Genomic DNA, 17,288 nt, shown 5'->3' with positions numbered 1-17,288 from the left:
AACCCAAGACTGGTTCAAGTGGGTGATTGTGATATTTATAATAACACATGAGAAGTCACTGTTCAGTTCTGTCCCAGACACGCGTAAGTATCCAAAAAAAAAGAGCAGCCGTATAGATAGCATAGATGGGATTTAGGCCGGCCACACACTGGCTGCGTCGCGTGAGCGTGTCAGCTGCGTGGCGTGTCCGTTTTTATTTCGGCTCCCATGTTAACAGGTTAGAGCTTGCACACTGCCTGTGTGACACGCACGTCTCAGGCGCAGCTCGAGCCATGCCAAAAACGCGTGCATGCTAGAAATAGGACCGACGCCTATTTTTCACGCGACACGCAAGCGTGTTGGAAGCGTTTCCAGGCAAAATAGAATAGAAAAAGATGTTTATATGTCATTTTGACACAAATACATATTCATAAATTACATGTTGATGTTTGAAAGTTTGAAAGGTTTTGACATAAATGCAGATATAAATGTAATTTAATAATAATAAATAATTATTGATTTTGAAATATTGCACCTGTCAACATAGAACCAAATATTCTGTAGCCTATTTTGCCGACAATACTGCCGACATTGTCTTTGCTGTAATCAAATCAGTATATATTTATGTTTAACATTAAGTATACTGCTTGAGTGCAGTAAATCAATGGGAAACAAACATGCGTCCAGACGAGGCTAGCAGCAGCAGCGCCCCATCAGACACGTTTCTGATGTGTAAAGACATAGAAAAATCCACGCTCACGCAACGCAGCCAGCGTGTGGCCGGCCTTACACAAGTCATAGGGAAGGTTGTTGTGGAGGAAAGAAATGTAAATGAGCCTTCATTCTACAGAAATCTCAGTGACATTGTTAAAGAGTACGCCACAGCAATATCTAGCAAGCAACATACAGTAGTTAAAAATCCTTCAGTTTCAGGGTCCTGGTATTGTGCATGCTGGCTCACTGTGACGGCTTACTGGGACAGTTGAAGAGAACACAGCTATAGATAATGTTATTAGTGACACCTGTGCTTTTCCTACTATGACAAGTCCAAAAGTCTGCTGTGAAAAAGGCCAGCACTTGACTAGTAGAATACATTTCAATGTAACTTGAAGTTAGAAACATGCCCCCCAGGGACTTTTTTAAAGAACATTTATTAACCAGTATTTGTGATTGCAAAATGATTGTTTGTTTTAGGGATTCCATTGTTATAAATCAAGTTTGAATGAACGAGAGCTAACATGTTATTCATTGAAATTAATTTGAATGCAGTCCACTAATCCTACATTGAATTATGTTGTAGAATTAACATTCTGTTCAGTTGTGGTGGCTCCCCTGCCCTACTTAGGTAACTTTTAAATTTGCTGTAATGTTACTGTGAGCTAGTTTCATTTGACAAAGTTGGTAAAAAATACAAAAAAATAAACCTGTATCCAGAATTGTACTATGTTGTATTATTAAATGTGTCAAGTTTTATTTGGCCCTGATGCTGATCAGAGTCCTTAATGTTGGGTATCTCAGATACTGAGTCAGAAAATCTGTGGCGATACCCAGTCCTTGTCCCATGTGTATGATGATAGTTTGTGCGAGAGACGTGTCTTGTTGTGAACCTGCATACATCATTTGTTCTCAGGTCTCAATGACAATCTTACTTTTCATACATACCACAACGACGCTAACAGCAATAACAGAAAGTTTAATGATCTGTCGGGGAAAATAGGCCATATCAGACCCCAGGGGTCCCTGTCTGGCCGAAATCGAGGTTGCAACAATGGCCATCCCGACATCTCTGGTCCCAGTCCCCACCCCCACCGGTGAAGTAAGTCTGCCAGTGGCGGGGAGTAACGTTACAACAAACCCCTTTCCCCCCCAGTGCTGATGCCAGGTCAACACAATAACTTTAGCTAATAGCGTTAGCTTACCTCTGCTGTGTCTGCAGGACTCCACTCTTGGAACAGCATTTTTCTTCAGAAAAGGTGCTGTGATATAGGATTTCTTCTCGTCTTTGGCTGGCAGTAGTCATCCCCGGTCAAAATGGTCACTGGGTGCAGTGTATGGACCAGTGTTAGGATCCATTTCTAGCTGTATGCTAGCACAACTATCTACAAATTCAGCCTGTCCGTATCCGAAGGTAACTAACTATTTACTATCTAACATTCTGTTGGCACTTTTCGGAAATGTGGAATTGAAAATCTTTTTAACAACACAAAGCTACGCGTTCTGTACTCCAACATAACCAACTGTGCCCAGCACTCCTCTGTCCAACACTCTCACTTGCGTTCCACACTGCTGTGTTCTGGCAACAATTCACCTTGCGAGATTTCCGAACAGGATGTCACCATCTTCCCATGATGTAGTCAGACACATATAATAACAATCTGAGCCTGTCAGGGGCAAAAACAAGCACTTTTAGAGGACAACAGCCAACAAACAGCCTACAGGCTAACAGGCTAACAGCCAGGCTTGATTAATCCTGCTGCCCTTTCTGTTCACTAATAATAAAAAATAAAATAAGCAGTCACTCCAGCACACACTTACCTTATTTGTATTAGCCTGCATTAAAATACCACAGGTACATATTGCTGTTCAGTTAAGTACTGTTATTATTTTAACATTGTGTCTTTTATTTTTTATAACTATATGAAGACTGCTGTTCATATTTTTAGAAGTTTGGTGAATATAGTATGGGAGTTGTTAAAGGTGCCCTGCCACACGTGTTTCATTACTTTGCGGTAATGTCTAAAGTTCGACCATGGACTCTGTAACATTTTTTGTGGAAAAAATGCCTTGGTTACCTTGTTTCAAGCCATTCTAGCGTGGTATAGAAAGCCTGCAGGAAGAGTCAGCTCGATTTGTGCCAGTTCTCATTAATATTCAATGAGCTAAGCTGCTTGACTCTGATTGGGTAACAGCTAGCTAATGAGAGCCGGGCTATCAGCATCCTTTACCCAGCGCAACTAGGCAAGCTCATGAATAGTAATAAGCTCAGGCAACACCACGTCAGACTGACCAGCTTTTGTAATTGGCCTGATTTCACCGCTTATTTCTTTTCAGTGGCTAGAGCTGACAGAGGAGGTAGCAGTTCATTTTCACATTCACGACATAACACAAACACATATGGATCTAACATATTTCAAAAAATACAAGTAAAGACGGTTTTGTGTGGCAGGGCACCTTTAAGATGATTAGAAATGGCTGATAAAGTTGCAAATGAGTTTTCATTAAAGTCAGTGATGAGGGAAATATATAAAGTCCTATAGGAGTGTGTTGGCAACAGTGGCAGACTGGTCAGAGACCAATACGTTTATTTATGTTTATTTACCTATTATTTTAGTTAATTTATTTCTTTATTATGTATTCTTTAACAATACAGGGTCATGTATGTTACTCTTCCATGTGTATTTTATTTGGCATTCTTAGCACATAATTTGTGTTTTGTCCAGTGAACTGAGATAATTGTACAATCCTCCCAAATTATAGTCCCAGTAGGCTATAGACTGTACATTCATGAAACAACAGGGAGAGGACACCTCAATGTTTTTTTACCTTATATTTTGCTGGGGAAAAAATAACTGATGAGTACTCTGTGTTACAGTGTGCATTGAATGTATCACTTAATTCTCTTTATAGTTTCTCAATTTCAGAGTCCAATTCCTTCAGTGTCTTTCTTTTTATCTCCATATACGAGGAAGCAAAGCAAATACTATGTAATACCAGGAAACTCGGCCGCTGTAAAAAAAAAAATTAAAAAACACTGAGAAAAAGTGCGGCAGACAATAGCGGACCGACTGAATGATAGTCTAAAATTATACATTTACGAACCACTGCTCTTAACTGAAACCATTAAAGGAGTTACTTGTCATTTGCACAAACGAACAGTTGTACACTTAAAAAAAAAAAACTGCCTTAAAAGCAAGCAGTAGAAGTTAATTTTACTTAATTTATATTATTGCCCATGAGAGAGAGAGAGAGAGAGAGAGATTTGTGCATCTATTCTAGGAATGTGGATTAATGGTTGTAATTGATCTTCATGGAAATTTTCCTGAGTAAGTAATCTTCTGCTCACTTTTAAGGCAAAAGAGTAGCCTGGAAATCCAGACCCAAATCCGAAAGATTAAGGGTCTGGCAATGAGTAATGAAAATGGCCCAACTCGAGGGGCGGCACCAAGCATGCATTTGAAAATCTCACTGCACGCAATTGGATAACACTATGACCAATCACTAAGCCCCATATGCTTAGCTGCCAGTGGAGCTAACTGGTAGATTAAACTCTTGCCGTATCTGGTCAGCAAAACAGCAAAAACGTCCTTCTTGCAAAGGAACGATTCAAGCGCCGTCATCTGTTCCTCTTTTAGATAAAAAGCCAAGTCTAACTCGTTCATTGTAGCCAAAGCCATTTCAGACAACTGGTGTTCATCCGTAGCCATCTTGCAATGTTTACTAATGACTTTGACGTCGCAGCTCTGTCGTCATCTGTTTAGCTCGCCACTGGCCCACCTATATCAGATACACCGATGTGATTGGTGCAGCTCGGCTACAAGGGCATAGTTAATGAGCATCATTACTGAATGCCAGAGTGACTCGCTGAGCAAATTCAAATTGTGCTCTTGTGAGAACTCAGGGTTTCCAGGGTAGCAAAAGTGTACAACTGTCAATTTGTGCAGATAATTAGCCTAACTCCTTGAATGATATGATTATGATGGTTTCAGTTGAGAGCATTAGTCAGTAAATGTATATATTTAGGCTGCTTACGCGTTCAGTCGGTCCGATTGTCTGCCATGCTTTCTCTCGCTGTTGGTTTTTTTTTTTTTTTATAGCGGCCGTGTTTCTTTTTTTACAAATAATGTTTCACTTCATCATACTTCCATTAGAAGCTGTTGCTCACTCTGTGTAAAGTATGCACAATGTGTATTCTCTATTTTAGCATCAGTAAATCTGTGCTCGACCACACGGTCTGTTAAGGAAAGCCGTGAATGCGCATCTATCCGAGTGACTTTAACCTGGCTTAGTCGTACCTCCTCAGCCTGGCTTGGCCGTCGTCGAACGCACAAAGCCAGGGTGCACTGATTAGACTAGGTCAAATCTCGCTATATCCTGGATTTATAGATTCTGCTTTTGTGAAATAGACCCCAGTACTTGATGTAAACAATTTAACAATTCTAACACAAACAAATGATATGTGGACAAAATGATGTCGACATGCACAAGGAACAAGTGGTGATGCAGGGAATCTCACCCATATTGTCACAAAGTCCACCATCTTCTTTTTATATACATTTCTTATTCTGATAGAGAACCACTGTTGATATGTTGCTGGTTTGTTGGTTCTTATGACCTGTCTCTCCTATATAGTTGAGCAATAACTTGTATTATATTTGCAATAGGCAGTATTTTGCATTCATGTTACACAGAAACCATTTCCCCATTGGCTGGGTGCTCAGCAGAGATTAAGTCTGAGTAAAAATACATACTTTCCACAAACTGTGAATGGGATGCAGTATATGAAGATGGCATACAAAAATCACGCTGTCACTTTGATCAAATCCCAAGCCTGTTTACTTCATAGCAAGCTTGACCATCTTTCTTCTCCCCTCCCACCGTTCCGGCCACTGGCAGCTCTGAGGTTTAATGGCAGCATTTGCAAGGTCTGTCATTGGTCTCTAAATCCTGGCTAAGGGCCCTTTTGTTTGCTCTCAGCAAGACATAGAGCTGACCTGGAGGAGGCTCTCAAATTTGCAAAAAATATGGATTACTGGCCTTAAAATAGAGCTGTGCACCTGTCGTCTAACATTTTCCAGCATGGACACTCTTGGATCCAGTGGCCGCACCAAATGTCACATGAAGGGGATGCTGTGACCACAAAGCTGATTAAAGCTTTCAAAACACAAAAACGAGCCAAAGAGGTTTTTCACAAACTAATATGGACTCCAAAAAAAATGAGAGATATCTTTCAAAATTTGGATCAAGTTTTCAAATGGTGATAATGACAAACTCTACATACTGCCATAACATTGTAGAATTACATTGATGGCACCCCTCTACAGCTGGAGACTGATGGGTATTTTAGGGTAATAAAGGCACTGGAAGGGGAGAGCGTAGCTGTAGCTTTTAAAAACCTGTTTTTATGCTTTCATTGCTTTTTTGTTTCTTTACATACATTCTCTGTGCATTCTCTTCTTCCAGTCCATTATCCCATCCCCTCCTGCTAGAAATTCATGAAGCGAAGTCATTCAGCCTCGGCATAAGCACAAATGTTTGGATAATTTGAAACCTTTTTAACTTACACGGTCGTGTCTTTGCCTCAGTTTGTGCCTCACAGGTATAATTTGCATCCACTTAGCATTGACATTTTAAGCAATCAGGCCACCTCTAAAATCTACTTTGTTTTCAGTCCAAAAGCCTCTTTAGAGTCATATTTGCGATCATAGTGCTAGAGCATTTCTTTGCAGCAAACATCGTGTTGTGCTGTTTCCTCATTCATTTAAAAAAAAAGTCCTTGCAGTCAATATGTGTTGGCTACATGAATGCTGTTAAATATATATTTTATTTATATAATACTTATTTGTTTACAATTCCAATCCAAAAAGTTGACTAATGGTTGCAGCTAGTGCTTTATCAGTTCATCTATTTGTTGATTAACAGAACACTGCCAACTATTTTGATAATGGAATAATCATTAAAGTCACTTTTCAAGCCACAATCCTAGACATTTATTGTTTTCAGCTTTTCAAAAGTGAGAACTTGTTGATGTTCCTTGTCTTACAGAATAGTATTGTAAATTGAAAAGACAATTGAAGACATTTCATGACTGGGTCTGGGTTATTGTAAGGGCTTTTTTTTTTTTTTTTACCAAAAGATGAATTAATGAATCAAAAAAATCAGATTAATCAATGATGATTGTTAGGCTGAATTTGGCTGGTGTCAAGTTTATACAGTAATGCTGGAGGCAGCACATTTAGATGTAGTTTTCAGTGATGAAGTAAGACTTTAATAAACCATAAAAATCATATTCTGACAAATGCACCTTCTTAAATAATCCTCTACAATTTGTGTATGAAGATTTGCAGTCATCCAGGTCACAGAATATTTAGAAGTACTCCGTAAAAGAAAGCTGGATTAACATTTTGGACTGCTAGGACAAAAAAGGTCATGCTGTGACTTTCCTCATTTGTATCAAATGATTATTCAAAAAATCAAGTCTTTATAAAATTATGTGATGAACAATTTCTCTTTTGGAAAATACAAATGTTGTTCTGAACACAGATGTGTCATTGTCTCTCTTCTACTAGTGTAGACATGTCATTAACATTCACAAGGTGTACATCTTGATTGCTCTCTGCACAGGCAACCTTTTCCTCTGTTGATCACAAACATACTCACTCATTTCTTTCCCACAAATAACCATTTATTCTTCACACATTTACTGAAAATTACAGTTTATTGAAAGGACACATAAAGGTCAGATAACACAGATACATGTAGCTAGGAATTACTACTCAGTGCATGGCACATTCTCAGGGAGACGACCCATTGTGAGTCTTTGGCTCTTTGCCTTGAGTGCTGAAATATTAAATGTTGAACAGTTGGCCAGCCAACTTGAGCCTCTATAATTCAAAATGTGGTAGAGTAAATTAACCTTGCTACAATGAGTGACAAACAATATTTTAAGTTGGGTAGTAGTAATAGTAGTAGTATTTTTTATGTGTCAATTGATATACTTATCACAGGATACAGTGTCAGACCTCACCAGTGCAAAGGGATTTTTCTAGAAAGATCACACATTTAGAACGCAGTGTCCTTACTCAGAATAAAACTCAGATAAGTAAACAACAAATGAACAATCATGAAACAAGTTACCAGTGCCATTGCTACCTTTTTAAAAAGAATTTCTAGAATGCATGCCATTTTACTATGGAGGTTTGCAGATGACAGTTTGAAATTTGTTGACAATTCCAGTGTCTCAGCTTTTGCAAACAATGCTGATATGCGTACGTGTAGCTGTGTGTGTGTGTGTGTGTGTGTGTGTGTGTGTGTGTTTAAATGTGTGTGTGTCAGTGTGTGGGCGCACATTTGTTTTTTGTGAGAGTGCGCAAGTGTGTGCTCTTAGAAAGATCCTTCAGGCAATACAGGAGCTCTGCATTTGGGATGATATGCCGTCCACTCAGTTGTATTCATGGGGCTTTGTCTTTTTGCTGCTGCCTCCCTCTGCCTCCACGCTGTCGTCTGAGAGCTTTGTGGTGGATTTTTCAGTCTGCGCTTGGCTCCTTTGCTGTTAGGTTCAGAAGATAAAGATTCTTAATGAGGCTGTCACAATAATATTCCAGAGTAGACATGTGGTGGTCTATAATCTTATCAGGAAATGCTCCTAAATATATCTGTGGGATGCAATGGAACTTATTTAAAGAATATTGATGGTTACTATTGGGCATCGTCATTAGACAGTTTGATTCCTTTTCTAACCACACAACTTCTGTCTCATTTTAGGGGCTGCCACTTCAGTTGATGCAGCTACATGAAGGTGTTGCCTTTGAAAAGACTAAGTGCTATTGGTCTGAACCCTCTCATCCTCCCCTAACAGGATTAGTGGAAAATTCACCATAGTGTTGTTGTTTGCTCCTCTTCAGTCGCACAGATACCAAAGCTAATAGTGCAATAATGCAAACCCCTTTAAATGAACATTTCCAACTTGACCATTGCATTACAATTTTAAAGTCAATACGGAACATGACGGGCAGCCAGTGTAGGTTGGCTAATACGGGAGTAATGTGCACGTATTTCTTTAAGTTTTAGCTTTAACATACAACCTTCACAAATTAAAACAAAAATGCATTTTGGGTGGATAGGGTGAACATATATGTGTGGCCTTGTAATTTGGGGGCATGGAGTACACCTTGTTATTATTTTTCCCAGATTTTTCTACAAGGCAACGATATTTAATATAGCCCTGTCAACCTGTTACGATGTACTAGGTTTTGAAATGCTGACTCGGAAGGGGGTAGCGTCCATGGATTGGGACACAGCTTCAGAGTCCAGCTGGTTTTCATACCAGCTATCAAGAAAATGAGTTACACTTGGGAATAAATGCAATTTACTATCTGGTGGGACAGAAAACCAGCAGCTCTCAGGGTTTTGAAGACCAACACTGACAACAACAGCTGTCTGTGTACAGTTTAGTGGCGCATTTAAACAAAATGCAGTTTAAGAGAGTGTATTTTTATTTTTTATTTTTTGGGGGGGGGGGGGCAGGGGGGTGTTACTCTTATTCTGCTATTTTTACAAAACACTTTAAAGACAAAATGAATGGGCTCCAATGTATTTCATTAATGGAATGCGATTTTCTTTGGTACTTTGAATAATTTAAGTCCGTTTTGGCAATGACATGTTTAAGCACAGCACATAGGCTCTGGAAACCAATTCCCCAAGAAAAGCATCTGTTTTGTGTTTACCAATGTCACTTTGGAGAATGCCTTTAGGCTTGCTGGCTGCTTGCAAATTATTGCGTTACACATCACTCTGCATGGCAGTGGGTTATAGTTATATTACCTGGCTTGAGGCACCAATAAAAAAGAGGCAACACATGCCTCTACATTTATCGGATTACTTTCAGGAGAGCTTGAAAGTAAACTTTGAATTTGACCATACTATAATTGGGCAGTTATGTAATTATAAAATACTAGTAGTAATACATTTTTTATTAGTATGTATACTGGGAGTCAGTGACTGAGACTCTGCATTCAATGACTCTCACTTCCATCTACAGGCAAACGATTTCTCAGTGAATGCACTCCTGTGGCTTCTTGCCAACCAAGGGTTGCCGCCCACTGTGATGTGGATCTGGGATTCTCCTTTTTTATCCCCAGCTAAAACTCCCTTAAGGTTATCCAGAAGTTTTTTGCAAGGGTGGATTTTTTGGAGAAAAAAATTGCAGCAGCTTTCTTAGTAGCAGCACTACCAATGTCAGCAGTCAAGCTGATTTTTTTAAACAAATATTTGACAAACAACAACTTCTTTGTTTTAACTCCTGTACTGCTACATACATACAATTTAGACACAGGTTGTCACTGTGTTTTTTGTAGGCATAGATAGAAAGAAAACTTTAGAAATACAATTTTGTAAGGCAAGGTTAGCTGTGCCCTCTTGCCCTATGGATATAAAATAAATAGTAAAAAGAAAGTAACCCTCTCCAATGCCCTATTTTATTGTGGCCGTGAGTGAAAATGTGGGTGCACGCCAATTAACTAATTAACTAATTGACTGTGCCACAGCATGCGAATGGTGTGTTCTTATTTCTAATATGTTGGCAACTAAAATAAATTCCATCTATTGTAACAAAACACATCACACAACTTTAATAAAGTTCTTAAACTTCATTCATAATGGTCTTAAAAGGTCTTGAATTTGACTTGGTGAAACCTGCAGAAACCCTGCTACAGTTAATCTGGCTGAAAACTGCTCCGTGGGTATGTGGTGTTGGTCTGTCAGCCTGTCAATGTTCAGGCCACATCGATGAGAGCCTCTTCATCTGATCACTGTGCCATGGGAGACTGAGTGAATAGATGAGAGCTTATTGTACAATATGTCTCGCCTAAAAAGTGCCAGTGTTGCTCTGTTATTTAAACCCTTCTTTGTGTTGTAGGAAAACACAACAGGTGCAAGACTACAAGAATAGCCTTTTCTTCCAAAAGCAGCTGAACATTAGGCGAGATGCCACTCAGGTTCTCAGTCTCCCAAATCGAACATGAGAACACATAATGAAGGTAGAGTAGTGACAGGAATAGAGGGCACTTTAATGCAGATTGATCCACAAAGACCAGGATGCAAATCATTACTAATCAAATTGTTGACAACACCTGGAACGGCAAGTGCAGTGCATGAAGGATACCAGCTGACAACAGGAAAAGTGAGTTGATTGTTGATTCAGTACTGCGACACAATGTGAAAGTTTCCCAATGAATGAGATAAAAAAGACTTCACAAGGAAAGGTCAGATGTCTGAAAATTCAATAGCGCAAATGAGACGTCACAAGTCATATCTTTTTGTTTGTCAACGTTGCTATGGCTCATAAAAAAAATAAAATAAAAAAAAAAACTGGAGAAGAAGATATCATCTTTTAACATAACTTCTGTTACAATGTACAATGTTCACTACTGTTCTATTGTAATTCTTTTTTTGTCTTGCATCTTCTATTCATACAGATCAGCACAAATGCCTCTGGGAATGAACTGCTTTTGACTTCAATAACATGTAACATAATGTCGAACTATTTCACTGCATTGCATCTAAAACCGAATACCATTATCATGTACTGCTATGAATCAGTGACACAGTCCAGCTTTAAAAGCAAATTCAGTCAGACTATCTCTCAGAATATCTCTCTGGCACAAAACAAACAAGTGAAGTCAAATCTGCCCATTTGTCGAGATCTCTTTTGAAATATTCTCGTATTCTTGTGCAAATAGCCTGTGTCTAAAAATGGATCGCTGCCACTTGGAATGCAAGAGTTACACAGTCTTGCACTGCATTAATGAGATGCATTGTTTTGTTGTACCATCTGCCACCACCAAACAGGTGTGACTCAATTCAATAATATGATGAGGGAGGCAGTTATGCATAGGCTTTGGCAGGGCATTGAATATCACATACTATATGTGACTTTGGCACACTGAATATTAGGCTTCATTCATTGGTTGCCTTCTATTAGGAATGTGTTGAAGGCGTTGTGTCTCTCTCCATCACACTATCATCTGCTGTGCTTCGATTCACTTCTTTGTGTCATACTTAGTTGCATACTGAGTTGAATCATTTTGGGTTATTATTAGTTGTGAGTCCCTGTGTAGCCATACTGGGCTGGTTACATCTGTTTAATTCTTCTTTCCATGAAGTTTTCTTCAAACATGCTTGTCATGCTACATGTTTTTTTTTTTTTTTTTTTAACATTTTGACTACGAGATTGTTGGGTAATGCAAAAACTTATTTTTTAAATAGCTATAAAAAGATTTCTTGTTGTCAAAAAAGAAAATGAAAAGGCAAGTTTTCATTTAAAAGACCAAAACCAACAATGATCCACTAACACATGTTTCCCTGTGCAGCTTATTCCTCTCTGCCATAGACCTCCATGTTGTCCGAAAACTATTAAAAACACATCAAATTAGCCCCAAAGTTGTACTGGTTGACATGTTCCTTCATTATCATGAACACACGCACTGTAGTTTAATTTGAGTCCCAGATACATGTCATAGACGGTGCGGTAAATACTTTATACTATATATCCACGGCTGAAAATAGTACTCATGTTAGTCATGTAACTAACGTTTTTGTTTTAGGAAACTGAGCCTTAATAAAAAAAGTAACCTATTTATAAAGATTTGTGTCTTTATTTGGAACCAATGGGCTTTTGGCTGAGTGCCACAGACAAGGAAGTTAAGTCGAAAAATATTGTGAGACCAACTACATTGTTGATTTTGGTCTTTTCGTGGGATTTCTTGACCATAAGAAAAATATAGAAAAATATCAGCCTCATCCTGTACGACATTCCCACTGATGAAAAATTCCCCGTGGGGCCAAAGAAGAAGAATTCACTGCAGCAACAAGAGTAAACTTTTTAAATGTCTGGATCTGTGATTATATAAATTTGAGTGAAGCTCACCTGCTGTGGCTCTGGTAGCTTTTTACTAGCTGGGGTTGATTTCTCCATCTGATTCTGGAAGCAGTCGCCCCCAGTCTAAAGGAGTAGTGTAGAGGGAAAATATGTCAGTGCAGTGTAGAAGTTGTGTCAATTTCCCAGCTGTGTGTATTCAGTGAAAACACATCAGATGAATAACCACTCTAAGTGACATTATTATGCACGTTTGATTTTCACCAAAAAGCTACTAGAAGTTTCAGTACTTATTCTACAGCCATAGAATCATCCAATTAACATTCTCATCTGATTTATGACAGTTTACATGTGTATAGACAAAAACTGTTCTATTCGTATTCCAGTTTTCTTGTGATTACACTGTTACATCATTTATTTATTAGTAAATTAACAGTACATTAATCAACAACAAAATTGATAAATGCATAATGGCTAATTGTATAGGAATTTACCAAATAAAAAATGCCTAACATTTGGTAGTTCTAGTGAAGATCCGCTGCTTTCCTCAGTCTTTTACAGTATCATGGTAAATGGGGTTGGAGTGTTTGTCGGAAAAAAACAAGCAATTTGAAGATGTCTCCTCCGGCTCTCAGAACCTGAGATGGGCATTTTTCAGCATTTTATGACATTTTATATACTAAACAATCAATCATGAAATCATCAATACAGAGAATATTGATTAGCTACAGGCCTACAGGATGTGTTAATGTTATTCTTTTACAGAGTCGTGGATATGGCTAGAAGCAATGTCAGTCATTTTCACTGCTGTGATACACTTGAAGCCATTTTGCACCCATGGTAATAATTTTGCTTTCATGTGACATTGCTGCAAATTGAACTGCCCAAAATATAGCTTTATACAGGATTAAAACTAAACATGGTCTCTATAAAGTCCATTAATTACTCCTCTCTAATCTTATTGGGTAGGTTAATTACTTCAATGGATTGTCATGAACGGGTTCGTATGATATCGAATGAAAACGTATGCACAACAATTTGTATGATATCCTACGAAATGATGCCGATCGCCACATGACAGTGAAGTTTAGCAGCCTTTACAGTTAAATTTAGCGGAGAAAAGTTGACTGTGAGCCGGGTACAGAGCACCGTGAGGTTATGGTCGGTTCAGCAGCCGTTGCAGTTGAGTTTAGCTGACATGAGTGACTGTCCTGCGGCAACGACAGTTAAGTTTAGCCACCTCAACGACTAGTTAAGATTAGAAAAAAGCTTGTGGTTTGAGTTAAAACACAGGTCCCCTTAAGTCGCCCAGCTACGCCCTGAACTGCTACAATTTCTAGTCATAGTTACACTTTCTTTGTTACTATAATTGCCACTGTTCATCATTCCAACTGCTATAATTATTATTAATCATACTTCTCTATATGTGTATATCTGTATCAGTGTCTGTGTCCAAACTGGCAGCTACACAAAGAGCTCTGGTTATGATTTAATACTATGATTACATTAAATTGAATTGAAGTAGTAATTCTAGGGACACAAACACCCGTTTCCTGGGTGCAAGTCTTGTGTTTTCCACTTAACTTTTTCCGGGACACAAACTCCGCTCCCCTGCTTGAAAGCCCTGTGTTTTAGGTTTTAGAGCCATTCATCCACCCCGACCTCTTCCCTACGCAGATCTTTGTGCTCTTATACAGAAGCAGTCAATGTGGTGCATAAAGTGAAAAATATGTGGAATACATACGAATTACAGTGCATTACTTTTCGTAGCTATATGTACGAATGGTCGATGAGAACAGCCTGATAACTTGCTTGAAGCACCTGCTGTACACAAGAATATTTGGATGCATCAAACCACATGTAGGACGGGTGATGAATGAAGGTGAACGCCTGGATTTGTCACAGCACCGTGAGTCAATCTCCAGCCCAATGCATTGTGTATGACATACATATATTTTCAACAGTTAAGTGTGACGTCTGTCGCATTTCATTTCCAAACTGAAGCATAGACTGCAAGCTATACACGCTAATACAAACTGTCTCTCCTCATTTCCTCCCAGCCCACCGGGGAGATGTGGCGGTGTTCATGAGCAAACACCATATCTCAGTCTCTGCATCAAATATGTCTCCTGTTATCTGTATCAAAATGGTTCTCTCTTTAGCTGCAGGATTTGTTTTACAACCCAGCCAAAATTTTATAATCAATTATGGGATACGAGTGAACATTGTTTTTGGCAGAATTTCATTAAAAAAGCTATTTCGTTGACACGGTTTACACAGAGGATAATTTCCTGTCTGGGTGGCATCCCTCCGTACAGTACTCCCCTGTTTTCAGTGGTCTATCATCTTATAACTGTAATAGTTCTTGATAGCCACTTGTCAAAAATCCTTATGGACCCTGTTCACTTCCCCTGCTTTCTTCAAATCCTGTTGGTTTTGATAGGGTTAGAGGTGCCTTCGTGATGACTGACTGCTCACAGTTGCCTAGATCTTAAAGAATCAATTCTGTGACTATACGATACCAAAGTCCTCAACAAAAAGTGTCAGTGCTTGCTTTGCTCTTCCCTCCTTCTTTAACTGCTTCCAAAGTACCAGCAACGCATTCGGTTCCTTGAAATGTTTCAATGAAGATCCCCAGTGTATAGTTCAGTGTATGTTTGCACTGGGCAAGTGCAGCTATGAGTGAAAAGCTCTTTGAAGTTGTTGTGAATGTGCAAATGTCTTCACTGCAACTACAGCACTATCCCATGCAGTTGCAGTTAAAATGCGTAACTAGAATCATTACATTTAAGGCTGCAACAAACACTTATGCTATTAATGTCACTATTGATTGATCTGTCAGATTATATACGTTTGATTAATTGATTCATTATTTAGTTTACAAAATGCCAGTCACAAGTTCTCTCAAACCCATAATGTCTTCAATTTCCAAATCCAAATACCTTTAGTTTACTATGATCTAAATAAGAAAAAACAGGCAGCATGTCTTTGCATTTTGAGATCAGGAAATTATGAATGTTTACCAGTGTTCCTTAAAAAAAAGGCTTAATGGCTTCAGCCCTACTCTTTACCATACTCTTTACCGTTTATCAGCGGCGTAGCACAAAATTCTGGGCCCTGTAGAAAGGCATTTTCTATGGGCCCCTCCCCGCATCCACAGCTATTCATTCTAGCATCTTTTTGGGCCCTCCACACATGAGGGCCCTGGGTACTCAGTCCCCTTTCCCCCCCCAGTCTGACGCCCCTGCTGTTTATAACCAATGTTTAACAAAGGACATTGTTATCCTTTGGTAATGTACAATAAGAAGCAATTCAACAAAATTATAAGTGTAAAAGTTGAACTAACAACTATTGACTGAAGAATGTATCATCAAGCTGAAACTGGTTGCAGTTCCTGCATTAAGTTTTCCAATCAATGAACCTGATGAAGACACTTGAAGTAAAAGTGGCTTGTCTGGTTTGTGATGAGGTACTTGAGCATGAATTCAGTGAAAAGGTGAACAGATGAGCCTCATGGATACAGGCCCTCAGGTCACATAGGCCATTATAGTTTAATTACTCTAAAGGCTCACCTTTTCCATCTGGCAGTCTTTAACTCCGCTCTCTCTGCTCATTACTCCGATGTTCATGGGTGATTTACTGGCTGTGACAATTCTCTGAACTTTAGAGATATCCTGTTGGGAAAAAGAGAGAACATTTCAACTCGGGGTTAAAAATAAAATGTCTGAATGGCTTGTTGATGCAGCAGTGGCTTTTGGGTTCTTGAAAAGTAAACAGTTGTGACTCAGAGGTTCATAACTGTTTCATCTATACTTGTACATCCAAAACTATCCAGTTTACTTGTTTGTAGTAAATAAATCATGGCTGTTTTTACAACAGGCAGCAGGGAGGGCAACAGAAACAGATTGCTGACAAACGACCAAAGAATTATTTAAATACTTGGCTTGGAAGGCTTGGAGGTGAACCTAGTAATATTCCACCATACTGTATACCACATATCTAGTACTAATATCAAAAATCTTTTTTACTAATTCATATTCCTGCACAAATAGTTTTACAATTTGAACAACTGCAGTAAGAAGCCACACTCCACAACCACACCAGCAGAGATTCTAAACTCTGGTTTACAAAGTTGGCATAAAATATGTAAACAATTCTCATCTAAAACTAACAGCTACTGTGATAATGGATGCAGTTATATTTTAGTAAAGTAAGTCTACAGCCATGCTAGCGGCTCTGTGAGGCCAATCTTGAACAGCATGCTAACATGCTTACAAAGGCAATGCTAAGATGCTGATGTTTAGCAGGTATAATTGTTAGCATATTCACCATAGGTTAGAGTGTTACCATGCTTAAACACACAGTACAGCTGAGGCTGATGGGAAATGTCATTAGTTTTGCAGGTATTTGGTCATAAACCAAAGTATCGGCCAGTAGTTATCTGTCCGTGAATCTGGGGGGTGGAGCTTCTGAAGGGGGTGGCCTCTATTTGTTTGGCAGTTGAGTTCAAATATCGACAATCTTTGCCCAGCATCGCTTATGGCACCTTTAACGGGTGGCAGTCCACGCAGTCTGCCCGGGGGAGATTCAACTTGCGGCTGCTCGGTGTGGGAGGATCCCCTCGTATCCCTGCATTTCCTTCGTGGTGGTGCACCGTGACCGGCTCTAGGTCGGCTTGGAAAGGCTACTGATAGTGACTACTGCTAGTGGCTACTGC

The 17,288-nt window shown here is 39.1% G+C and overlaps 1 protein-coding gene across 1 annotated transcript in view; it reads right to left on the bottom strand.

Moving 5' to 3' along the window:
• Positions 1–7,359: 7,359 nt before the first annotated feature.
• luzp2 (leucine zipper protein 2) overlaps positions 7,360–17,288 on the bottom strand; it is a 180,014-nt gene continuing 170,085 nt past the window's right edge. The window contains exons 10-12 of the mRNA XM_031290079.2: positions 16,144–16,245; positions 12,623–12,697; positions 7,360–8,245 (exon numbers count right to left, since the gene is read on the bottom strand). Of these exons, the coding sequence (XP_031145939.1) occupies positions 8,138–8,245; positions 12,623–12,697; positions 16,144–16,245 (285 nt within the window). The 3' untranslated portion in view covers positions 7,360–8,137. The remainder of the gene's footprint in view (positions 8,246–12,622; positions 12,698–16,143; positions 16,246–17,288) is intronic.

This window comes from Sander lucioperca, chromosome 3 (assembly GCF_008315115.2).
Source record: "Sander lucioperca isolate FBNREF2018 chromosome 3, SLUC_FBN_1.2, whole genome shotgun sequence".
Lineage (NCBI taxonomy): Eukaryota > Metazoa > Chordata > Actinopteri > Perciformes > Percidae > Sander > Sander lucioperca.
This window is presented reverse-complemented; position numbering and strand designations above follow the sequence as displayed.